The sequence below is a fragment of the Macaca thibetana genome, chromosome 4 (genome assembly GCF_024542745.1).
Source record: "Macaca thibetana thibetana isolate TM-01 chromosome 4, ASM2454274v1, whole genome shotgun sequence".
Lineage (NCBI taxonomy): Eukaryota > Metazoa > Chordata > Mammalia > Primates > Cercopithecidae > Macaca > Macaca thibetana.
Window position 1 is genome coordinate 41991024 of NC_065581.1, and position 26436 is coordinate 42017459.

The 26436-nt window shown below is 40.2% G+C and overlaps 2 protein-coding genes across 11 annotated transcripts in view; one reads left to right on the plus strand and one right to left on the minus strand.

Moving 5' to 3' along the window:
- The window catches only part of LOC126953787 (adenylate cyclase type 10-like), a 41084-nt gene extending 14657 nt beyond the window's left edge, over positions 1–26427 (plus strand). For 5 of the 10 annotated variants that reach the window (XM_050789420.1, XM_050789425.1, XM_050789418.1 and 2 more), the window contains 22 exons: positions 3819–3895; positions 3989–4178; positions 4639–4694; positions 5463–5616; positions 5779–5968; positions 7148–7234; positions 8454–8725; positions 9260–9393; positions 10079–10207; positions 11707–11979; positions 12936–13271; positions 15967–16030; positions 17876–18095; positions 18455–18580; positions 20144–20316; positions 20779–20935; positions 22929–23133; positions 23223–23319; positions 23809–23927; positions 24194–24311; positions 24725–24923; positions 25452–26427. In XM_050789420.1, coding sequence (XP_050645377.1) covers positions 3819–3895; positions 3989–4178; positions 4639–4694; positions 5463–5616; positions 5779–5968; positions 7148–7234; positions 8454–8725; positions 9260–9393; positions 10079–10207; positions 11707–11979; positions 12936–13271; positions 15967–16030; positions 17876–18095; positions 18455–18580; positions 20144–20316; positions 20779–20935; positions 22929–23133; positions 23223–23319; positions 23809–23927; positions 24194–24311; positions 24725–24923; positions 25452–25643 — 3568 coding nt within the window. In that variant the 3' untranslated portion in view covers positions 25644–26427. Of the gene's footprint in view, positions 1–3818; positions 3896–3988; positions 4179–4638; positions 4695–5462; positions 5617–5778; positions 5969–7147; positions 7235–8453; positions 8726–9259; positions 9394–10078; positions 10208–11706; positions 11980–12935; positions 13272–15966; positions 16031–17875; positions 18096–18454; positions 18581–20143; positions 20317–20778; positions 20936–22928; positions 23134–23222; positions 23365–23808; positions 23928–24193; positions 24312–24724; positions 24924–25451 lie in introns of those variants that run through there. The other 5 variants (XR_007725361.1, XM_050789419.1, XM_050789421.1 and 2 more) reach the window with 5 other exon arrangements.
- OARD1 (O-acyl-ADP-ribose deacylase 1) overlaps positions 1–26436 on the minus strand; it is a 449744-nt gene that overhangs the window by 46650 nt on the left and 376658 nt on the right. The gene's annotated exons all lie outside the window — the stretch shown is intronic.

Below are 26436 nucleotides of genomic sequence, written 5' to 3' on the forward strand. Positions count from 1 at the left end.
GCAGGAGAATGGCGTAAACCCGGGAGGCGGAGCTTGCAGTGAGCTGAGATGCGGCCACTGCACTCCAGCCTGGGCGACAGAGCGAGACTCTGTCTCAAAAAAAAAAAAAAAAAAAAACTAGACGGGGTATTAGAGTTCATCAAATTTGACCTCTTTAAAGAAACTAAGATCCAGAAAGGTTATGCTGCTAAGTCAAACAGATGTCAAAGCCTCAAAGCTAAGTTTCAAGGTCAGTGATTTTTTTCCTTGAAGATAATTACTAATTCAGTATCTCCCAAAGTGTGTTTGTTAGAATGTTATTAATCCCTTAATATGCTCATGAAAAAAGAAAAGATTTTCATGACCAAATATGTCCGGGAAGTGTCGCAAATTATATTTCCTTCTTCAAGGTTCACAATGAACATTAACATACCAAAGGTTCTGAGTAGTGTTATGGGAAAGAAATGTGTTATATTTAGTTTTAGTCAGCATTTCCCAAATTTACTTGGTCATCAAACACTTTTCTCCAGAAAGACCTATAAACATCCAGAGGAGCTAATGTTCTAAGGAAGATAATTTTGGAAATGCTGAGCAGATGCTAAAGCTTCAGAGGTTCCTACATGGCCTCGGTAGCAGATACCATTGCTCATTTCTCTCTGCATCACATCAGCTCTCAGACCCAAAACTACTTTCCATGTCTTCTTTTTCAAAGACCCTGTTCACCTTGAGACATCCTCTGAGTTCCTCTTTCTAATCTGAGAAATAGCTTCAGCTTTTAGCTCATTTAGAGGAAAGATGATTCCCTGAGTATTTCTTCAGGATATTTTTGAGATATAGGGAGTGCAGTCTCAGAATGTCATTATTATGGTTTTTCAGTACCAGAAATACTTTATATACAATTACATGTATCAAATAAAGAATACATTCTTTATCAATGCAGAAAGGTTTTAAAGGAAAGAAGGAATATGGATTGCTGAGAAAAGCAAGGAGGAATTATAAAGTATAATAGAAAGAAATAAGAAATAACTAAATGATAAAAGTATTATTTGTTCATGATTGACTTGTTAATAGCTGAATTTCTGGCATGCATAAATGCATTCATTCAACAAGCATTCCTTGGACACAGTTATGAGCCAGGCACTGTGTTAGTGCTATGGACATAAAGAGAAGTAAGATTTTACCAGTTCAGCTAAGTAAACAACTAACTTTAATACAATGAAATTGAAGTGCAGAAATAAAATGCTATAGGAGTTACAACAATGTGCTATGGGAAGAAATGGTTAATTCTCCCCAGAGGCACCAAAGAAATCTTGACTATAAAGATGACTTTTGAGACAGGTTGAGAAGAAAAGTAGTTCAGCAAATGGAGAAGATGGGAAAGGGTATTTAGGCAGAGGAAGCATCATGAAATACTAAAAAATTTTTAGTCTTGCTCTTCATATGGCAGCAGAACTGACAGCATGGTCTTCTTGTCTTAAGTGTCTCTTTTTTTCACCTTGGGGGCAGTGAGCTGAGTGAATGAATGGTAAGATACTTTTTTTTTTTTTTTGAGACATAGTCTCACTCTGTTGCCCAGGCTAGAGTGCATTGGTGCAATCTCGGCTCACTGCAACTTCTGCCTCCTGGGTTCAAGCGATTCTCCTGCCTCAGAATCCCTCAACTGGGATTACAGGCACACACCACCACGCCCACTAATTTTTATATTTTTAGTATAGATGGGGTTTCACCATGTTGGCCAGACTGGACTCTCGAACTTCTGACCTCAAGTGATCCGCCCACCTTGGCCTCCCAAAGTGCTAGGATTACAGGCATGAACCACAGCACCCAGCCAAGAGCCCTTAATCCTGTCTTTTGAGGAAGACAAATAATTTTGATGGCTTAGGAGATAATAGTGTTAACATGATTGCTACTTTTCATGTTCTCTCTGAACCACTGAAAATTGTTTATAGATTTAATATGAGACTATGCGTCATTGCATATCTTTCTCCACCTGCATATCTTGTTACCTGTCACATGAAATTTTCATGTCAGTGAGTAAATCTACTTATTTTGTTATGTATGAATTACTCCTTGCCACCTTTGGGCTTTTGCCTCACCTAGAACAGTATATGCCCTCTTTTAAAATAATTCATTTATCTAATACTCTTTCGTCCCTACAGAGGTAAGACTGCTTCTCCCATTACCTCTCTCTACGCCAAACACCTCTGTTCATGTCTGTGCTGTAGCCCTCTTGAAGCACTTAGTTTTGCATGACCATACAAGGCATCTCAAAGCCTTTACCTTTTCCCACCAGATAGTACCATTCCCCCACTTTATCAGTTTTTTCAACTTTCAAGGTCCAACCAAATGTCCTCTCCTTTATGAATACTGTATCTACTCTTCAGTGTGAATTAGTGCATCTGTTCTGTTTGCTCTGCTAATGTGCTATATCAGTCTCTAATATGGAGCATTTGTCTTGGTAATATATAAGTATCTCTTTACCTCCCTCAAACCTACCACCCTCCTTCCCAAACTTAACTTCTCTAGGGCAGGATATTTTAAACATCCAGCCAAATACTCAGTACTTTGCACACTTCTCAGTGCTTAGTGAATGACATGAATGTATGTATGCATGAATGAATTTTTAAAATATTACTTATTAGAAAAATTTTGTTCCAAATGTAAATTTACTTCAGAAAGCCTTCTGTCTGCAGTCCTGACATTCTGATTATTCCTTAACTATGACATTCTAGCATTATTTGATCCATTAACCCTGTATTGATATCTCTTGATCTACTTTCATTTTTCAGTTTTATCTGAGGCAACATGGTATAGTAAAAATAATATCAGTCTAAGAGGCAAGAGGCCTGGATTCTCATTCTGACTCTACTGTTGGCTTTTGCTATATAACTCTGGGAAAGTTAACCCCTTCAATTTTTTTTTTCTCAAATGGTATTTAAATATTTGCCTTACCACAGATGTAAATTTTTTTTTTTTTTTTTTTTTTTAGATGGAGTCTCGCTCTGTCACCCAGGCTGGAGTGCAGTGGCATGATCTCCACTCACTGCAAGCTCCGCCTCCTGGGTTCATGCCATCCTCCTGCGTAGCTGGGACTACAGGCATCTGCCACCACGCCTGGCTAATTTTTTGTATTTTTAGTAGAGATGGGGTTTCACAGTGTTAGCCAGGATGGTCTCGATCTCCTGACCTTGTGATCCACCTGCCTCGGCCTCCCAGAGTCCTGGGATTACAGGCGTGAGCCACTGCGCCTGGCCCAGATGTAAAATTTTTTAAAATTTTTTACTGGCCAGGTGTGGTGGCTCACACCTGTAATCCCAGTGCTTTGGGAGACCAAGACGGGTGTATTGCCTGAGCCCAGTAGTTTGAGACCAGCCTGGACAACTAATGAAACCCCATCTCTCCCAAAAATTAAAAAAAAATTTAGTTGGATGTGGAGGTGTGTGCCTGTAGTTTCAGCTACTTGGGACGCTGAGGTGGGAGGATCACTTGAGCCCAGGAAACGGAGGTTGCAGTGAACTGAGATTGCACCAGTGCGCTCCAGCCTGGGTGATAGAGCAAGACCCTGTCAAAAAAAGAAAAAATATTTTACTAATTATAACCCCCAACTAAAACTAAAACTCCTGAATTAGGGGAACCATTCTGTTTCTTTTGGTTCTCTCCGTAATATTCAGTACTTTGTACCCCTCATGTTATATAGACTAACAGCAACCTCTGGCATTTTCCATTCTAAGCTCTAAGCTCTAAAACTAGACTTCTGGATCTAGGGAGCGGCAGATCTAGTGCCTGACTTGGAGGCTTCTGACTGTATGTTTATCCATTATTGCTTTTCTGATCCCTAGACTTGTTTCCATCAGTATCACCAATGGACCAGTATTCTGTGGCGTGGTTGGAGCAGTAGCAAGACACGAATATACAGGTAGAATAGGACATTGGACTGTTATCTTTGTGAGTTAAGGGAGGAAGGTGGAAGACATGGTCCAAAAATTCTCCACCTGTCTTTCTGACACAGTTATTGGTCCAAAAGTGAGTCTTGCGGCCAGAATGATAACTGCTTATCCAGGTTTGGTGTCCTGTGATGAGATAACATATCTAAGATCCATGCTACCTGCTTACAACTTCAAGAAACTACCAGAGAAAATGATGAAAAACATCTCCAACCCAGGGAAGATATATGAATATCTTGGCCACAGAAGATGTATGTGAGTATCATTGTGTGATAGGTTCATTCTCATCTCTTACAGAACAGTAAGTTTTTGATTACATGAAATTGGAAAAAAAGATGCTGCTAGTACTAGCATGCTAAAATAAGACACACAAAAGGAGGGTTTAGTGTCTGGGAGATTTAGCTTTTATGTTTAGCTCTTAGCTAGTTCTTCAGTGAATATCCTGTTCTCCAACAGGAAGAGAATAGCAATAGGTCACTAACCCAGATCTTTGTTCTTTTTTTCTTTGTGTACTTCACCATTCATTTACTTCCCTGAGCCTGGAACAATCAATAATATTCCCTCTTTACTCCCTCTCCCCCCAGATTTTTAGTTTTTAAAAACCTTTTTATTCAGAACTCTGTACTTTCTTAATTATCTGAAAGTATTTGTTTATGAAGATAGTTGTTCCTAATCTATTTTTAACAGATACATTTCACTTTGTTCTTTTTCCCAGAATGTTTGGAAAAAGACATTTGGCAAGAAAGAGAAACAAAAATCGCCCTTTGTTAGGTATGTTTTCTTTTGTAACTTAAATCATATTTGTTTCAGCTATAGACAGCTAAATGTGATTTAAAAAAACAAAACAGTGTAAGACTAAATGCTTTTAAGCTTTATTAAAAAATAGAGAGCAACTTTCTTAGTGAAATTATATTCATTTTGAAGAGGATTTACTATTTCTTTTCCATGTCAAGTATTCAAATTTCAGGTGAAGTCCTATAACTGCCTGAGAAACACCAACATTTAGTAATATTTAATCTTTGTAAGTTAGAGTTTAGTTATTAAGATCAGACAGCTTATTGTGGATCATCTTTAGAGAAAAATTCATCATCCTTAGAATAATGAAAATAGCACCAAGACTGTTGTCACCCACACTGTATATCCCCTATCTTTATATTTAGTCTATACTTATTAGTCCATTATTTTTACATAGTAGTGACAGATTTTGAAGACTAAATTGTTACTAAGAAAATTTTTACAAAAAATTAAGAAACACCTGTGTCTACAAGGTGCCTAATTTTTCTGAATGTTACTACTTAGGCTCTGGAATAAGCCCTCAAGACCAGCATATATTAACTCAGAATTGATTTTCTGGAAGGAGATATGAAGCCCCATCAATGAATGAGATTCTTCCAGGAATTCTGGAGAAAAAAAGCCATTCTGAGAGTTAGCTTTGCAAATTGATTCAAATCAATAGAGTATCTACCAAAAAGCCTGCAACAATCAATAATGTTGATTATTGATATCCAGGAGTGTTAGGTGCTCCCTGTCTCTCTACAGACCGGGAGAAAGAATTGGAAGCCTTCCAAATGGCACAGCAGAGGTGTTTGCACCAGAAGAAGGGACAAGCAGTTCTGTATGAAGGTGGAAAAGGCTATGGAAAAAGCCAGCTGTTGGCTGAAATAAACTTCCTGACACAGAAGGAAGGGCATAGGTAAAGACTCCTGTTTTCTTAGTCAGAACCTACTTCTCTTGAGGCCTCTTTCCCTTGTTAGCGAGACTCTTATGTCATTAGATTCAGCATTCTTGGACTGGTGAAGTGAGTAACCTACGTGTCATACAGGGGACTCTTGATGACCATAGTAATATTCACCAGGGTATTGCCATTGATGCTGAAGGAAGCAGATTCCAAGCAGTGCTTCTATGCCATCCAGACCCTCATGGCCATCTTCTTTGAAATTGATACATGCCCAGCCTATTACCGGCAAGAGTGCCTACAAAGACACCTTCGTGGGATAGTGGAAGAACAACTTCACTGCCTTTTTAATGACCTCTTATTTGTGAAGGTAATGAAGGCAGTGGCTTTCTGAATTGGGTTACTGTTATATTTTGTGGAAAGTCAGACCTAGGATTGTTTTCTAATCTAGTAACCTGAGGATATACATATTTTATATATATGGTAGAGCCAAGATTTGGAATTCCTTTGACACCAAAACTCAGGCTTTCTCCTTTTGAAGAGAGTGAATTCTAGTATTGAACCTGACACTTGGTAGTTGTATGTCCTAGAGCAAATCACTTAGCCTCTCTGAGTCATAGCTTTTTCATCTGTGAAATAACAATTATAGTACTGTATGTTTTTATGTGAATTTTAAAGGAGATGGTATCTAAGAGATTGCATTGTATATTTTAAAGTGCTAAATACATTAAGGTGGCCCTCACCAGTGGCATATCCCCAGGAATTATATCCATGTGTTCTTGAGTTGGTTACAATTTCTTTATTTTTTAACCCTACCTTCCTGTTCCCTTACCACAGAATATATCATTTGAAACCAGCATCTGGATCTCAAAAGCTTTCAGAGGTCTAGGATTTATGGGGTATCCAGTAGTGAACAAGCTAAAAATTCACTGGTCCACAATTTGTTTTATTTATCCTCTATCACTTCTCCTAATCTACCCACCCTGCAGAGTATTTTGGAATGGAACCCTAAGATCTGTCTAATCCCTCAACATATCGCTCTCTTAAGACAGGCCTTGCTTGGGTCTCTAAACCCTTGCCTACATAGATTAGCAGTCATCTCACTTTGGCTCTCAGGTTCCTGGTAGTTCATGTGCCTCAGCCTAGCACAGGAAACAATGTTACGTGATGTCTGTTGCATCTTATTCTGACAAGTCTCATGTACAGATTTCATCCTGGTATACTTGGAATAACTGGGATACTGGAGCTGCCCAAAATGGCATTGCTAAGTTCAACCTGTCATTTACTCCTTAGTCATAACCCTTTAAGGGTTTTACTAGAGTCTGGTATGGAAAGGAGATAGATATCTGTCTCTAACCCTTCATGAACTTTCTGTCTCATCCTTTGAACTATATATTAATGTTGGATTGGCCCTTGTAACTCTGTGCTCAAACTTGCAGAAACCCATTCTCAGTCAAAATAGAATTGTCTTGTGTTCCCTTTGGAGAACCTGCATGTTTTTATTGGATTTTCATTTTAAATGCTAACATGTAATAATTTTCCTGGTCAGTTTCCTTTGTCCTTCAAAGTTTCGCACATGGATGACGTGGCCAGACAAAAGAAGGTTAAAGCATGTTTTATTAAAGTACTTCAGGAGGTGGGTACTTTCACTACATGTCACTAACTCTTAATATGTGGAGATAGTTTATGTTTAATCTGTCCACATCACACTTTGATTCAGGCATTTCTTGGCCTGCCTATTTGCCAATATCTTCATTGTTATTTTCTACTTTTAAGCTTAGATTCATCCTACAACACAGCATGGCATACAAGAAAAGATCTTTGCTCTTCCAGATCCTGTTTCTAAATAAAATTTTAGTAGTTTAATTTAAAATAGTAGTTTCTAAATGCAATTATATAGCTATTTTATCTAGTATTTGTTAAAAATGCAGATACTCATGTTCTAACCTAGGATTATGGAATCAAAAATCTGTATGAGTAGAAACTGATATAACCATTCTGGAAAGCAATCTAAAAGCAACTAGTCAAATTTTAATAACATGTATCCTCTAGACCCAGCAATTCTACTCCTGGGTATATATCTCAACAAGTATGTTCTTAACAGTGTGGAGGCCAGGGAGGTATCGGCATGAATGCATGCATGAACATGATGGAATAAAATGCAGAATTTAGAAACAGGAGAATATATAAAAACATAGTGATATGAAATGATCTTAAAAACACAGTCCTGGTTAGAAAGAGAGAGAGAAATAATGAGATCTGTAATACAGTTGCATTTACATTAAAAACAATTACTTGACAAAACAACAATGCATGTTTTATAAGAACACCATAGAAACAAAGAACTATGCAATGAACACATTAGAATGGTCACTTGAGGTAGCGGAGAGTGGAGTGGGAGTTCCAAATGTGACTAAAAGTAAATAGATCTTTAAAGTCTGTTTGAGTGGGGCCTGGTGATTGGGAGTGCTGGCAAGCACTCCCAGGTGATTCCAGTGCATAGCCTGATTTGGAAATTGCTGTTTTAAGGTATTATGAGTTCCCACACAAATGAAGCTTTTGCCAGAATGAAATATTTGAAAGCTTCAAGTTTGATTTGGAGAATATTTTGATGCGTATTTCATGTTTCAGGTAGAATATTTTCTTGTCCACAGAAACCCAGTACTTTTTTTAGGAACTAGATTTTATATTTATAAAGGAAAATATTACCTGGATTTAGAATATATTTTACTCCGAAAACTCTAGCCTGTGTTAACATTTTATTTAAATTATTGATGGGAAATTTATGGTAGATTTGAAAACCAGGTGACTTCATTTCTAATCAGAGGTTATTGTTTCTTTGCTGTTCTTTCCAGGCAGCGAGGGAAACACCACTGATTTTCCTCATTGATGAGGCCCAGTATATGGATGCAGCTTCCTGGGAGTTTTTGGAAACATTGCTCTCCAGTATGCCCATCATCATGGTGATGACGTTGACCCCTATCTTCACCCTGTGTGGCTGGGCCCAGCATTTCCTGCAGAGCCCTCAAGCTATCCTTATGCCTATTACGAAGTTGGCAACAACCTCGCTGTTGAGAATGGCATGTTGGGAGCTAGGGGTGGTGAGCATCCCCCAAGAGCTGCAGATGTGAGTGGCTAGGACTAACTGAGCACTTCATTAAGGGAGGAACCAGTGCCATAATATAAATGAGAAGGCACAGGTCTTACTGGAGTTGGGGGAGAGAATAGCATTAGTAACCATGATGAGGCCCCAAGACTAGATTTAAGGGAGACAGTCTTCTTGTAATCAAGTAAGGGGCTGCCTCCCTGGGCTATCCACCCAGGTTTTCACAAGACAATTAGGACTTGGGTGGCTTGCTTTATGTGTCAGTTATATGTGATAAGGCCCCTTTCTGCCAGACCCTTTAGCAAGGGAATGTTAGTTCCTTTCAACATCAATTAAAGAAAAATAGTTGAGAAAGAAAAGTTATTGCCGAAATGCATTTCAAGGCCAATCAGAAATTACTTTTTTCTATTTCTGTGCCTCTGTCCCCCTCTGTTAGTGTACGTCATGAAGAGCTGACTTTAACAAAAGAAGATTCCTCAGAGTGAAGTACCGTTACGTTTGGCTCCCCTAAAGTGGTCATCTCTAATGTGCAATCCCTTACTTACCTCCCTGCAGCTACCTTCACAGGTGCTTTGGAAATCCCCTTTATTGCGAGGTCCTATGCCAGGACCTTCTCTCTAAGGACATGTTGCTCTTTCATGACCTACAAAAGGAGGAAGAGGAAAACAGCAAGTGGGAAACCCTCTCAGGTAAGCTTAGCTTCCCAGAGTTCTACGCTGGTCCAGCTGCTGAAGTTCATTCTCCAGCATGACATCACTTGGCCTTTACGAGGTACATACCTTTTCCTTGCTAACATTGTGGGCCACACTAGGCCTTCCCACATAAGCACACTGTACAAATCTTATACAATTAGGGTGAAAATACTCAAGACTTGCTTTGGATAACTTAATCCAATCAATCTAAAATAGTTCATTTTATAAGCAGCCCAAGAGGTGGGACTAGGAAATTAGGATTTATAAACATGAAAGTCCAGAAAAAAGAATTGTACACTATTGATGAGAAGGCTGACTTGAGGATTTGGATGGGGGATGGGAGAAGGGAGGAAATTAGGAGAGGAATAAAGGGTAGAAGTATGTATAAAAGCAGAAAGGCATCCCAGAGCTGTGATGTAATAGAAGCAAGAGCTGTTATAAGGTGAACAGGAATAGTGATTAGTTGTAAGATACTGATTGGTACAGAGAATGTTGTTAGTTTATAAGAGAAAATTAGAGAACAGGCAGACAGGTGGGGTAAAACACTTTAAACCATGGTACACTCCAGTCATCTTCATCCTTTAGATTTTTTTTTTTGACTAAATTATTATATTTTTGTGCCTTTGGAACTGCAGTCACTGAGAATGGTGCTTTCCTCAGTCATAGCCTGTTTTCTTTATAGCCAATGCCATGAAATCCATAATGTATAGTATGTTTCCTGCCAACTCTGAAGAAGGCCAGGAACTTTATGTCTGCACAGTCAAGGATGATGTGAACTTGGATACAGTACTTCTCCCACCCTTTCTGAAAGGTAAGTCCCTTGAAGACCTCAAGTAAACCAATTACAGATATCATTGCAATTAGTAATTTGGTGAGTAGTTGAGTGTAGGTCTCTCATTATCATTCTGGCTTCATTTCTTCTAAAAAAGAAATCTACCTTCTAGAAATAAGTTCTGGCATTGCCTGAAGAGCTCTTTGAAGACTTGTAAGGCTACTTGAGTAAAGTTTTACTTAAATGAGCTTATTGTTCTCTTTGGGGCTAACTGATGACCCAGAAAAGTTTTCCAATTATTTAATACAAAATAGGTCCAGAGTTTCCCTTTGTGCATATTCTTGTTCCAGAGTAGACAGTAAGCAAAGGAGATGATGTTGCTAAGATTTAAGAAAATCTATGGTGTTAGTGAAGATACAGTGTTATGCACATAGCAAGAGTTTAATAAAAAGGAAGAGTGCAAAGTAGAATGACTGATGCCATAAAGAATAACGAAGCTATCAGAATTGGGTAGGCATAGTTGGAGAGGGGATGTTCTTAGAAATGAATTTTTCTTATTTTAATATTTTATTCAAGTGTTTGGTGGGCAAGGTACTAATACTAAGCCCTCTTGAGGAATATTGTGATGAACAAGCATACCTTCAAGTACAGTGTGGTCTTGTTGAGAAAATAAGACACACACATGAAACAGCAGTTCAGGACACCATGGTAGTTAAGGGCCAGGGCTCTAGAGTCAGAAAACCCTGGGCACCATGGACTCCTGCACTTACTGGCTATGGAACTTTGAATAAGTTAGTCAACTTCTCATCAGTCAAATGAGGACAATAATAGTCCCTGCCTCATGGGGCTAGTTGAGGATTAAATTAAATAAATTATGGCACATAATAAATATTCCATGAGTGTTAGCTATTATATTATAAGCTCTTTACTCTGGAGGTTTCAGGTTCAACTAGACAGTTTACACTGATACAGCTGTGATAGACCATGCTTAGCAATGGCTTTTCTTACTCAGAAGGAAATACAGGATGCTAACAGGACAGCAGCAGGTACTCTTCTTCAGTGAGAGTTTTCACAGGAGTTTACATAGCACTCCAGGGGCTATTCTCTGGAGCCTCAAGTAATAGCTCAGCTGTGGGGAATGAAACTATGACTCATGGGTGCTTAGAGGCCTCATGGACCCACTAAAGGCCGTATCTCTTATAATGGCCCAAACAGGCATCGCTTTCAGGCTCTGCAAGAGGCATGACCTTTTACAAGAATGATTATACCCAAGGAAGCCCAAATCTGTGGCTTACCACCAGTTCATTCAGTTTTACCAGTCCAAATTCAATTTCCCAAGCAGAGGTTATTCTTAGCATAAGCAAAGAAGTTTGGCTAAGTAGAGTAGGGAGGATTGAGGTGGGGGCAGTAGACATGGGTAGATGAAAAGCACATCTTTGTTTTTAAAAAAACTGTACAGACTTTCAACATGATATATTCTAGATTTGTAGAAATCTTGTTCACTGCTGCTTGACTGATTGACTGATTGATTTTGGCAGAAATAGCAGTAAGCCAACTGGATCAACTGAGCCCAGAGGAACAGTTGCTGGTCAAGTGTGCTGCAATCATTGGGCACTCCTTCCATATAGATTTGCTGCAGCACCTCCTGCCTGGCTGGGATAAAAATAAGCTACTTCAGGTGTTGAGAGCTCTTGTGGATATACATGTGCTCTGCTGGCCCGACAAGAGCCAAGAGCTTCCTGCTGAACCCATATTAGTGCCTTCCTCTATCAACATAATTGATGAAACCAAAGAGAAGAAAACAAAGTTAGGTAAGAAAGGGCTGTTCCCTTTTACTCAGGTCTGAACAAAGAGTCCCTGTGGGGGTATCTGTGTTCAGAAAGACCATCAATATCATATATCAAGGGGTTCTCTCATTCGTTTGTTTAAAGATGGAGTTTTGTTATGTTGCCCAGGCTGTAACTCCTGAGCTCAATGGGTGCATACCACCACACCCAGTTTGAGGGTCTCTCTCTCAAAGCCTATGGCTAAGAAACAGAAAGAAAATTATCATTTAAACCATGAAGGAGACATGGATGTAGTGAAAAAATATCCTATATTTTTCAGACTTGTCTTCATTTCAGGAATTCTAGCTCCTTTTTAACCCAGGTGTTAGTATTTGTGTTTTGATTTTTGGTTCAGAAAATATTGACATAATCTTTTATTGGCTTCTAGGTACAAAGAATGAGATAAAAGAATAAACCATCCCCAATTTTAGAAACTCACAAGGAAGACAAACACATGTGGAATTGAAACAGACATGAACAAAGCAAGATATAAATAGTTTGCAATCTCAAATTCTCCATATGAAAGAATAAGATTGTAACATGGACTACCCAAAGCACATATAATTCACAAATACTTTCCCTTTGACTTTGAAATATGTTTGGGCCCTATATTTGAACAGAGCATTTCCTATGATTTGACATTTATAATAATTTGAAGTAAAATCTCAATTTAGGAGAAACAATTAAGAAATCAGTGGTATAGAAGTACAGGATTTTTTTGTACCACTGATCATTTCTTCTCTGTTGTACTTTATACAAGATATGGTCAGTATCACTCTCAGAATGGTACAAAATTTTTTATACAAAGGAGGCAGTAATATTAGCCTAGGGTTGTAAATAGAATTTTCTTACACACTAGCAGCCATGTGCTTGAGAGTTTGCCATATTGAAGCACAAAGGATTATAAGGGAAAATCTCACTTAGATTTTCCTAAATTTCAGATGGTGGTTCAGCCTCTCTTCTCAGGCTAAAAGAAGAATTATCCCTACCTCAAACTGAGGTGTTGGAATTTGGAGTGCCTCTACTACGGGCAGCTGCTTGGGAGCTCTGGCCCAAGGAACAACAGATAGCTTTACACCTCGAATGTGCCTGCTTTCTCCAAGTTTTGGCCTGCCGCTGTGGGAGCTGCCATGGAGGAGACTTTGTCCCCTTTCACCGTTTTGCAGTTTGTTCTACTAAGAATTCCAAGGGGAGCTCTCGATTCTGTCCTTACAGAGATACTGGCTCAGTGCTAACACAAGTGATCACAGAAAAATTACAGCTGCCTTCTCCCCAAGGTAAACCCAGGAGACAGAAAGAGGATATATGGGTATTCATGTACTTGGAATTCTTCATCAAAAAGTTGAAATCAGATTAAAGGAGAAAAGTAGGTAGAAAGAACCACTTATTTATTCTTTAAGTACTAGAGATTTTAAAAAATGTAATCTCAGAGTTAAAGACTACCTTAGAGATCATATTTGTTCTGATTGGCAATCTTGGGCAAGTTACTTAACCTCAATCAATTGGGGACAGTAACAATACCAACTTCACGGGCCGGGTGCGGTGGCTTACACCTGTAATCCCAGCATTTTGAGAGGCTGAAGCGGGCGGATCACTTGAGGTCAGGAGATCAAGACCAGCCTGGCCAACATGGTGAAACCCCCTCTCTACTACAAATACAAAAATTAGCCAGGTATGGTGGTGGGCGCCTCTAATCCCAGATACTCGCGGGGCTGAGGCAGGAGAATCACTTGAATCCGGGAGCCAGAGGTTGCAGTGAGCCGAGATTATGCCACTGCACTCCAGCCTGGGCAACAGAGTAAGACTCTGTCTCAAAATAAATAAATTAATTAATTAATAATAATATCAACTTTACTGGGACATTGTGGGGATTAAATTAGTTAAAATATGTAGTGTGCTCTGAACAGTGCCAGACATATGGTGATTGCTCAATACCCTTTAGCTATTGTTTTGATTATTACTATTATTTTTCAGCTCAGTACACACATATTGAGTCCTTATGTGTGTCAGATTCTATTCACACCAAGGAATATGGTGTGAATAAGCCTTGCTCTTTGCACTTCTGAAGCTATCTGTTTTGGGGGTTACTACACACATATAGATAGAGAATTCTAGTATGGCATGGTAAAAGCAATGAAAATGAGACGGGGCCATTAACTCAGCTGGGGAAATATGTCAGTGAAGATTCTCCTTTGAAGTAGATAATGTCAGAATTGCGTCTTGAGGGATAAGTAGGAGTTAGCTACCTGAAGAAGGTTTTATTGGTTAATAGATACTCACCATAGCCTGTTAAACATATGAGGTCATTCCTCTTTGTTTAGCCTTTTCAGTTAGCTTACCTTACAGAACAACTCATCGTCTCCAGCTGTCAGAAAGTTTCTTATTTCATCAGGATGTAAGCTGCCTCCTTGTAGCTTCATCCATTTTTCATAGTTATACCCTCTTCCATACTTGAAGATAGCTATCAAGACCCAACCAAATCCTCTTTCCCTACTTTGATAAAAGGGAGTTGGTTTGGTATTGGGGCTGGGGTGATGGTATGTGGAAAATGGTAGATAGTTGTCGGCAAAAGGCTAAAATGAGGGATTTGGTGTATGATACAATTCTTCTAGGTATAACATCATGACTGTGAAGGTGGACCAATGACTTGGAGCAATTAGTCATTGGTTGATGAGCTCTATGTGCATTTGTACCTGTTGTGCTTTCCAAAGTCTGGTATTGTGAAGAAACTGTGCTATTGTTCATATTTCCTGTGTGACTTTTTTGCTTTTAAGAGGTCAGTTTTGGCCCGGCCTGTTGGCTCACACCTGTAATCCCAGCACTTTGGGAGGCCAAGGTGGCAGATCACAAGGTCAGGAGATCGAGACCATCCTGGCTAACACAGTGAAATCCTGTCTCTACTAAAAATACAAAAAAGTAGCCAGGCCTGGTGGCGGGCACCTATAGTCCCAGCTACTCAGGAGGCTGAGGCAGGAGAATGACGTGGACCTGGGAGGCAGAGTTTGCAGTGAGCTGAGATCCAGCCACTGCACTCCAGCCTGGGCAACAGAGCAAGACTCTGTCTCAAAAAATAAATAAATAAATAAATAAAAAGGTCAGTTTTTTTTTTTTTTTTTTGCTTTGGATTAGACAGCCTGGTCCATCCATAGGAAAAAGGCTCAAGACCTTCTCAGCCCAGCAGAACCCTGAGGAGGCTTCCCAGACCCGAGGCCTTTGTGCATTGCCATTGCAGACCTGGCATTGCCTGACTCCAGAGGGGACTATTACAGAGGCTATGATATGAGGGTGCCTCTTGGAGTTGTGTACTGCAGTAGAGCTGCCAATATCCTCAGTTATCTTAGCTGTGATTTAACATTATCATCAGCAAGCCAGTCCTTTTACTTAACCCAAGTTCTCCCTAAAACAGTCCTCTTAGACTCCTTATCAGTCCCACCATCCATGCTGTGAGTTGCAATGGGTAACATCTCAACATCATTCCTAATATTTGCTGTTATCTGTTAGAAGGCAGCTTCAGAAGAAGAATCAAATCTGTAGGATAAAGGCTATTTAAAGCCTGCTACATAAAGCTGGAAAGCTCTCTTGGTCACTGACTAGGGAACTGTGGTATCTTATACTATCACAATTTTCTTCACTTGGTTTTAGCCTTTACAGTTCACTCTGATCTGGTCATGACCCTGATCCATATGTATTCAGGGATTTCCACTACTAGAAATAGCCAGCAAACCAGGATGGACACATTCTTTATTTTTCCTTCATCTTGAAAATACTGAGTGCCTCCTTCAAAATCAGAACTAGTTTGAAGGTTTGGGAATGATGAGAGTTACTATTTGATCACAAGTAGTTGTGAAGGAATTTACAAACTACCATCCTAATTTTGTGTTGTAAACTGCAGAAGAAAGGTAGTCAAGAATTTAAAATGTCCTCAGTTCATCCAAACATGGAGAATTAATCATATTTTTTTTCTCCCTACAGATAGTTTTCCATTCCAGATGAAACCATCCAGAACTCAGGAGGCCTTCTCAAGTGAATGCTGCAGGTAGACAGAAATGCTGAGGGTGAACATGGAGGGACCAAAGTGACAGAAAGATGACCATTAAACTAAGCCACTTATGTCACTTGCAGTTGAGGAGTGGTGACTCTTGTACTAAGCCCAGTATTAAGGTTAACAGAGAATATTTGGAAAGGCAATTTTTGATTCTCTATAGGGAAATTATTATTTTTTTCTTTTTCTTTTGTTTTTGTTTTTTGTTTTTTGTTTTTTTTTTTGAGACAGAGTCTCACTCTGTTACCCAGGCTAGAATGCAACGGCGTGATCTTGGCTCACTGCAACCTCTGCCTCCCAGGTCAAAGTGATTCCTGCCTCAGCCTCCCGAGTAGCTGAGACTATAGGCGTGTGCCACCACACCCTAGTAATTTTTGTATTTTTAGTAGAGATGGGGTTTCTCCATGTTAGCCAGGATGCTCTCGATCTTCTGACCTCATGATCTGCCCGCCTCAGCCTCCCAAAGTGCTGGGATTACGGGCATGATCCACCACGCCTGGTTGAGAAAAACTTTTTAAAAACACTTTTTTCTTTCCTTTTTTTTTTTTTTTTTGAGATGGAGTCTCTGTCGCCCAGGCTGGAGTGCAGTGGCACCATCTCGGCTCACTGCAACCTCTGCCTCCCAGGTTCAAGCGATTCTCTTGCCTCAGCCTCCCAAGTAGCTGGAGTTACAGGTGCATGCCACCACGCCTGGCTAATTTTTGTATTTTTAGTAGACACGGCGTTTCGCCATGTTGGCCAGGCTGATCTTGAACTCCTGACCTCAGGTGATCCACCAGCTTCAGCCTCCCAAAGTGCTGGGATTACAGGCGTGAACCACCACACCCAGCCTTTTAATAGCTTTTAAGTGCATTTTATAGGTAGCATTTTTATTTCCAGCTATAGATTTGTCTTCTTAATTATTTTAGCCCAGATGATATTAAAATGAACATACATTTCCTAACCATGTACCTCCTGGATCTCTAATGCTTTTCAGTTTCAATGTCCCTACCTGGAGTGCACCAGCCACTCTATATACAGTTTCCCATCCCACTTACCTAACTTGATTTCTTACTGTTTTCAAACAAAAAACTGTTTTGAAACAAAAATTTCAAAAAAAAATCAAAAAAAATTTCTTACTGTTTTCAAACAAACAAAAAGACACACTAACCTGTGTGTCTTTGCTCACACAATTCTCCCTTGTTAAATGCTGAGTGACCTCCGCATCTCTCCACCTATCAGTATGTTGACCATCCTTCAAGGCCCTCCTCAGTCTCCACTTTTTTAGATCATTATAGCTTAGAGAGATCTGACTTTTGAGCTCAGCGTGCCTGTGAAAAGTACACTAGATTAGAAGTCAAAGTGGTAAGCTCTAGTTTTGGTTCTACTTCTCAGTACGAAGCTATATGTAATTTCTCTGAGCCTCAATGACCTAAAAGAGGTAATTTTTGCCTGCCTGAATGAGAGAGTTGTAGGATTAGATGATGATATATAAAATAATATTAAAATGTGGTATTAGAAAATTCAAATATGCTATCAGAAAAAATGTATTATTATTGCTTTGTATCCTTTTTATGTTTTATTTAACATTTAGATTGTTATTTAACTATTCAAGTGTGGTATTTCCCCATTTAGATTGAGCTGTTTAGATTGGCTTTCAGCTTTTAAAAATTCCTAATAGAGCTTTGCAGTTACAGCTCTGGTCCCTGACTTTTAAAATTTTATGGAGTAATTGAGGAGAAGGATAGACAAATAATTAATGAATGATACAGGAAAGCTTCCTGGAAAAAGTGACTTTGAGACCTGGTAATGCCCCAATAAAGGTGGCCACTCTCAGTTTTTCATTTTCTTTCCACAAAGAACAGAGGAAGAGTTCCTAGATCAAGTGAAGAGGAAGCTGGCTCAGACCAGCCCTGAGAAAGACCTGTTGACCACAAAGCCTTGTCACTGTAAGGATATCCTGAAGTTAGTGCTCTCACCCCTCACCCAGCATTGCTTGGTCATTGGAGAAACGACCTGTGCATTTTATTACCTGCTGGAGGCTGCGGCTGCCTCCTTGGACCTGTCAGACAATTATATGGTGAGCAGGCTCTGCAATCTGCCCTTCAGCTGAGCCTTTTACTTTGAGAATTTGATTGAGATCTCTTACAATCATAACCATGAGTGAAAAGTGGAAGAAAGTAGGAGAGACAGAAGAGCTAGAAAGGATTTAGGAAAAAACATGAAGTGGGAATATGGTAGTGGAATAGCACCAACCCGTGCTGGCACTGCCCCTGACTCTTGCACAAGCAGTCCAGCTCCTGTTTCTAGCTTGAAGTCCAAATCTGTTTCAAATTCTGATCTTGACCCTCATCATAACCTTACTCCAGCCTTTGCCCTAATCACACCAGCATCATCCTAATCCTAATCTGGTTTCTTTATCCCTTGCCCTGTTTGGAGGCCTTCTTTTATTTAAGGAAGGCAAGCAGTCTTCTGGGCCAACCCTCAGCATTTTCATTTTTGAAAAAACACAAAGTGAAGATCTGTCAGTTTGAGGAGGCTACTTTCTGCCGTCTTCTGTCAGAGGTGAGGACAGGGGTGACCTTGAAGTGCTGGCTATTTCTCCTTGAGGGTTACCCTATTATTTCTTTTAAAATCTCTTCATTGTTTTTTGTGTATGATTATAAATGTGATAATGTGATAAAAGGTTTATTCACATTTAAAATATAGAAATATATAATAGGTAGAAAGTGAAAGAGCTCCCACTAATCCTACACCCCCCACCATAATTAATAATTGTATGCATGTTCCACCAACTGTACACACACAGCCATATCATTGTTTTCCATTATTTTTTAATAGGATCATATTCTACATTTTCTTGTTCCTGCAGTTTGCTTTTATTCTTAATAGTACAGACAGAACCTATTTACATATTGGTGTGCATACCGATCCACCACATAGTTACAACTGCCAAGTACTCCATTGGCTAGATCATAGCTTAGCTCTTCCCTTCTTCAGGTGCATTTAGGTTATCTCTATTTTGGGGATTATTATAAACATTGCTACAGTGAATATTATTCTTAAGTATCTCTTTCTCTCCTTGTGAGAGTGTTTTTGTAAGAGAAATTTCCAAAGGTGGCAATGCTAAGACACAATTTTAAAATTCATAAATACATCACCAAATTGCCAAACAAAAATATTGTATCAACTCAAGTTTTTCCCATTTCCTCATATCCTTACTAACATCAGATACTACCAGTCTTTTCTAACCTTGCTAATTCCTAGACAAAGTTATATTGTTTTAATGTGTTTCTCTTAATTAATAAGGTACATCATTCTTCTAGGTTTATTGGTCATTTGTGTTTTTTTGTGAATTATCCATTCATGTTCATTGAAGTAGATATAAACTAATTTGCTCATTGGAGTATATGTAAACTAATTTTAATGTAAACCTTAAGATAATTTGGTTAGGATAGTAAACTTAAGGTACATAATGTCTTGAAGGCCAAAGGGAGTATTAGAGTTGTCACATTGTTGCATTATTTATGCTTCAACCAAGAGGTCTTCAGAGCAAAGTTAAATAATTATTCTTTCCCTTTATAAGTGAGAGTTATTGTACAGTCCTCCCAGGATTGTTCTTTGTTCTAGAATCACATAGACTTTATCACTTTCTTGAGGGATTCAGCCTTAGAATGTGAAGATATAGGATAACTTCAAGGTAGTTCCCCAGCTCCCACCCCACATCTACTGTGAGTCAACCTATTTTGGAAGAGAGATAAAGGATTTGGTGATATTATAGATGCTTTCTATGTCATGTGAGAGCATCTGAGTCTCCACTCAAATGACGATCCCTTCTCAGTCTAGCAGCATCACATTTTAAATCACAGCCTTCCTCTACTGCCCACTGACAAATGTGTGGGAGATGAGAAAGGAGGATACTTTCTCCATAATCCTACTTTCTCAACCCTTTACTCACTTATGGCCATACTGGTGCTTGTTAGGGTGACTGCTAACCAGGCTATGCTCTAGCTCAGCTCACTCTTAGCACCTCAGTAACCCCAACTACACATCTCAAAATGAAAGAGCCAGTGTGTTATATCCAAAACCTTGTATTTACATTAATTCTTCTTGTTTTCCCATCTCCAGGTCTGTTTCAACATGGGACACATCACTTTAGCCAAAAAATTGGCTAGGAAAGCCCTTCGGCTGCTGAAAAGGAATTTCCCTTGGACCTGGTTTGGTGTCCTTTTCCAGACATTCCTGGAAAAGTATTGGCATCCCTGTACCCTGAGCCAACCTCCAAACAACCCTAGTGAGAAGTGAGAAGGCTTCCTAAGACTGTAGTTAACTAGCCTGAGCTTTGCCTTTTTGACCTAAAACTACTCTTTTTCTATCAAATAATCTTCAAGCATCTAACAGACAAGCAGATAACAAGATATATAACAGTCAGCATATATATATATATATATATGCATGTAACAAATAAGTATATAACATACAGTTCTAACTCTTCCACCTTACTCCCCCAGCCAATTACATGTAGCAAATAGGGATTTAAAGAATGAATCTTTTTTTGAAACCTCTCTCTGAACTTTTCCTGATCAAGGGGGATTAATTAAAATGGCATATGCAGTTAGGAGTAGTGGGAACCAAGGACTATTTCTGAATTTGGACATCTGTAGATGGCCCCATGATGAGTAGACTTGGAGCTCTTGTAGGGAGGGAACTTTGGGCATTAGTAAAGAATAAGGGTGTGCTAACCACCCTGTGCCTTGCAACAGTAAGAAGAATTTGGCAGTTCTGCAGCAGCAGTTGCATTGCCTGTCCCTACTCTGGCAGCTGTATAACCTGGAGGCCACAGCCAGTAGCTACAGGTTTGCCTGCCTGGCTACTCTTATGCAGAAGAATTCAGCCGAGGAGTTTGCAAATGAAGCCCAGGTAAGCAGGTCCTTGCTTTACCTTTGGACCTCACTCAGAAACCAAGTTCCTGGTTTAGCATGGTTCTCCAATAACCCAGACAACGCTGATCATGTGTTCAAGTGAGGTTTCTCAGTTTGCAGTTTATAGATGGGTTTCCAGGTATGAGATTATCTGTGAACTCCCAGAACTGAATGCAGAATTTTATGTGTATATTCAAAAGAACCTTTGGGGGCTGGCAGGAGGAAGAAAAGGGGTCATTGCTTTCATCAGATTCTCAAAGAAGCCTGTGATCTAAAAAAGATTTAAAACTGCTGATTTAGGAAAAAAACAAAAGGAAATGTGTCTTCCTCATTTTAGTGTCTTACCTTTCTCTCTGTCTTATCCACATATTCAACAATGAACCATTTGGTGAACACCTATTATATGCCAGGCACTGATCTTGACTCCAGGGAAATATAATAAGTAAAATATACAGTATGTTAGGTGATAATCAATGCAGTGGAGCAAAATAAAGTGGAGGCAAGGGGATATGGAGTTCTGTGAGGTGAGGGGTGGGGTATAGTTTTGAACAAGGTGGTCAGATAAAGCTTTGCTGAGCAGGTGACATTGGAGTAAATATCTGAAAGAGGCGAGAAAGTCAGACTTTCTGGGAGTAGAGTATCCAGGCAGAGGGCACAGTGAATGCTCAAGGCATATCCTCTGTGTTTGAAGGACAGTGTGACTGGAGGGGAGGAAAAGGAGGGTGAACCAAGAGATGAGGTCAGAAGGACCGGGAAGGGGTGGGGTGGCAAATGGTGCAGACCCTAGATAGGCCACTGTAGGAGTTTTGGCTTTTACTCTGAAAGAGATGGGAAGCCATTAATGGGTTCTGAGAAGAGGGGTAACAGTATCTACTTATATTTTAATAAGATCATTCTGTCTGCTGTGTTGAAAGTAACATGAAGGGGACAAGGGAGGAAGCAGGGAGACCAGTTAGGAAGCTAATGCAGTAATCTAAGCAAGAGATGATGATGGCTTTGATTATTGTGGGGAAAAAAGGTTGGGGGTTTAGAGGCAATAGGATTCACTCATGGATCAGTTCTGGGATGTGAGGGAAAGAAGAGTCAAGGATAATCCAAAAAGTTGTGACCCAAACTTCTAGAGGGACAGAGATACTTTTAATTGGGATAGGGAAGTCTGCAGGAAGAACAGATTTGGGGGAAGATTTGGGAGCTAGGCTTTAGACATATTTTATTTGAGATGCCCATTAGACATCGAGGTGGAGACAAGTCTGGTGAATATGAGTCCAGGTGAATATTCAAGTCTGGGATTCATGGGAGAGGTCTGAGCTGGAAATAGACATATGGGAACCATTAGTGTGCAAACACTGTTTAAAGTCACAGGACTGTGTGAGAACACCAAGGGAATTGGTATAGAAAAGTTCCAGGGACTTTGTTAACAGCTCCAGTGTTAAAAGGTCAGAGTGGTGAGGAGAAACCAGCAAAAGAAACTGAGAATAAGTTGCCAGGGAGACAGGAGGAAAACCAACAGAGCCTGGCATGCTGGAAAGCTAGGGAAGACAGTGTTCCAAGAAGAGAACACTATTTCAAGTGCACACATAGTTATATAGAACACTATTTCAGATGTGCACATAGTTACATAGAGATCTAGGCAGCAGCCTTGAAGAGCTCTATGGAGCAAATATCAGAGGTCTTAAATTAGAAAACAAAGAAGAGGTAGTTTAATCAGTGTTTTGAAAGGGAAAGTCATGGATTGGAGAGGAAAAGCAGGAGCATGTAGAGAAAGTGGTTTGTTTAAAGAACAGGCAGTGAGAATGATCCAGTTAGAAGTGTAGGGGTGAGAAGGAGCATATTTTTCTAGCTGGGTTGGAGGCAAGTTGTGGGATACCAGGAGTTTAGACTGAGTGAGCAGCAAGGCATCATAATAGGCTCTTACATAGGAAAGGAACAAAATGGAAATGTTACATGAATGTACAATGGGAATATTTTGCCCTGTGTTTGTTTCCCTGCAGGTTGTCTCTACCTATGTGGAGCTCTCTCAGTTCTCCCAGAGCATGGGCATCAAGGACAAGTGGCTGCACTGTGAGCAGATGGCCATTCAGAAAAGCAGTTTATGTTGGTTCTCCAGGGAGGGATTGTTGGCCACAGCTCAGCTCATGCAGGCCCTGGCCTACACCAAGCTCTGCCTTGGCCATCTTGACTTCTCCATCAAGCTGGGTAAAGGGACTTAGGGATGGTGGGTCTAGGGCTTTTAGAGAGTACATGTTCACAGCTGGACCTCACACGGTGCTCTTGAACCTCCTCAGGTTTTCAAGCTCGTGAGATATGCAGACACCTCAAGAAACCAGCTCTGGAGAATCTGGTTCTCTCAGTTCTCTTCAGATCTGCATTTCTGAAGAAGAAGTATTAAGATCATTTTCTGTCATTTGTATTTGTTTCCTAAGAGGGGTGTGTATATTTTCCCAGAGAAGTTTGGAGTGGAGAGGGAGATGCTATTCCATTTCCACACCCCGGGATATCCTTCCCTTGGCCACTCCAGCCACATTATCTTAAGTGTGGAAGAATCAGGAGTGGAAATGCAGAGTCAGAGCTACTATATATTCCTCAGCACTTGGGGGCTCATGGACAAACTTTATTCAAAAAAAAAAAAAAAAACTCTGCAGGGAGATAGAGAACTGCAGCAGCTGAAGACCCTGGAAACTGCCTCAGAGGCAGTCTCCCACCTCCTTTGCCTAGAGATAGGTCTGATCCCAGGCATAGATGTTCTCTATATAAATAGAGCTATGAAGAGATGTAAAGGATGTTAGGCTGCTTTGAAGGTGTAAGACCCCTTCCTTTCCTACCCATCCTCCTCACTCCCTAGCTGGTCCCAGTGGCTCTGTCTCTCGGCAGATTTGGCCTGTGTGTCCATGTACTGGAGAGTCAGTGGGCGCTCATTTCTCAGGGTTATGATGTCCTTGGCCTGGCCTGCTTTTACTCTGCTTGCTTAGATCTGCTGCTCTACGGAAAAGGTAAATCTTGCACAGGTCTCTGCTGTACTCCTGAGGGATTCAGACCTCAGATGGGGCTCTAGGTTTGGAATACAGGCAGTCATGAACCTGTCCCTCAGGCATGGCCTCTGCCCCTGACCTCTGGCTCCTTAAAGTCTGGGAACCATGTTGTGATTCAGGGGTGTCTGCCTTTGGGGTCTTGTTTCCTTCCCCGTATCACATATCTTCTATACCCTGGTTCCTACACTGATAGTATATACTAGCATGGTTACCTTCTCTGTCCACAGGATTGCTGTTTCGGCCCTTTAGTGAGTGTCTGCGTTTCGTTCAAATCTACGAGCACAGCCGTGTTCTGACCTCTCAGAGCAATGTCATGCTGGGGGTCCACTCCTCCCTGGCCATGTGGTAATGTCTTACTCAAGGGTTGTGGAAAAGGATAGACATTTAAGTCATTTAAGCTGTCTCTCCCCACCTGACAGGACTGTTGAACATCTCTAACCAACTTTTAAAGACCATTCACCTCCCATACCCTCCCATCTTATTAAAAGGGCTTTTGTCCTTTAACAGGTTTTGGCCTGTAGGTCAAGGGTTACAATTAGGGTTACACTTAACTGCTAGAGTAACCCATAGCAAGGCTGAATATAATTGGTCTCTTTTTAAGTTTCCTTGTATGTGAGTTAGTAGCCTTGATCACTTTCTAGCATCACAATTCTGACTGTCCAGAAGGTCTTAGAGCCTTAAAGAAGTGACGATTTTAAGCAAAAGTCATGGTTGGTAAGCAGCAGATATTGCTGAGAGCTATTACTCTTTTCCTCCAGGTTTGCCCAGGAATCACAGTGGGGCCTGTTTGAGCACTATTTCTCCAAGGCTTGCCAGTTGGTGAAAAGAACCAATGCTTCGCTATTTGGTGCACATGGCTTTGTCCGATTCCTAGAGTGCCATGTGCTAATGTTACAGAAAATACCAGAGGGTATCTTCATGCATATTCCTCTAGAGCTTCGCAGCCAAACCCTTGAGGTACCTGTTTCTCAGCTGTCCTTCAACTAACACCTAATTCACTTAGTTCTACCCTGTGATGCTCTTTCTACCACCTGCATCTCTTCCGTGTTTTCCCTTTTACTGGTTCTATCTTCCTTTACTCTTTGAATCCTTTCTTTCTCCACCTAGAAAGTTTCCACCTACCTTATGTATCCTGCCAGATATTATTGTATCTAGTTCTGGACTGGGTTTCTTTCCACCTTTGCCAGCTACTACCCAGTATCATTAAAATATTAACATTTAGCCTTGCTCAGTGGACCTGTACTCTATGGTTCAGTCTGTAATTTGACACATCTCCCTACAGCCCTTCTGAATCTAAAACACATTGCAATTCCTCTGTATCCCAAAACCAGTTTTCCAGGCCTATTTTGCCATCAGTAACTCCTCCCTGTTCCCTCAGCCATGAGTGAATATGCTGAATGAGGACCTTTGTAAGTTCTGATGAAGTGGCATGTTAGGAGAATGATGCACTAATCCCAGAGCTAATGGACCTTCCTTTCCTTTCAGTACTTTAAGGAGTTCTTCTCTCGATGTGTGACCTGCCCTGTCTATCACCAGTGGGTATCTGAGCTTAAGGCCTCTGTAATGAGATGTGAAAAGAGAGAATTCATGTCCCTGACTAACAGCATCAGACCTTTTGACACTTGCTTGACCAGGATTTGGATAAAAGGAGAATTTCTGCAGGAAAATAACTCTTAGAAAAGAAATTTAGGAATACAGAGTAAGCATTTCTTCCTGGAACCCTTGTGTGAGAGACATAAAGACAGTCTCAGATTCTTACTCATGAGCAGTCAAAGGCTGCACTTCTGAAGTAAAAAGGGACACACAGATGTAAGGAGTTAGTCCTTGCTCCAGAGGTAAGTATAATCCTCTTCCTAATGCTAGGCCCTGCCTGGACAGATAGGAATCCCTTCTATTGTTAAACAGCAATTTCTTCAGCTTCTCTCAGCTCTTTGTTTCAGTATTGGTAACCCTTAGGCATAGAAAGTTCTTCCTTGCTTTTAGCCAAAGCAATTGGGTTGTTTCCTTGGAATAACTGGATGGTCACTAAGGAGAGAAAAAGGTCTTAGAAGTCACAATGTAATGTCTGTGAAGGTGAATGATAACATTAGGCAAGAAAAGGAGAGGAAAGAATATAGTTCCTTTCCTCAGAGCCCTGCAAATCTCCTTCTTTCCCAGGGCCGCTATTAACTTTGTAATTGCTGAGGACATTCTTTGTATTTATCACATTCTTTATGTTCCTTCTTTCAGGATTTAACAGAGTGGCTGATGTCAAGGAGAACAAGGATGCAGAAGAAACTCAAGATGTGTGTGTTAAAAGAACAATAAGCTGAAGGGACCATGATTCTCTTATTGTATATAACACAAGGAAATGCCCCAGATTCTCCTTTTAAATATATAGTGTACATATTAAGTATACTAGCCTTTATAGTTACTGCTATCTATATGTTTATCAAAATAAAAGACTATTTTTTTCTAAAACGTGCCGCTT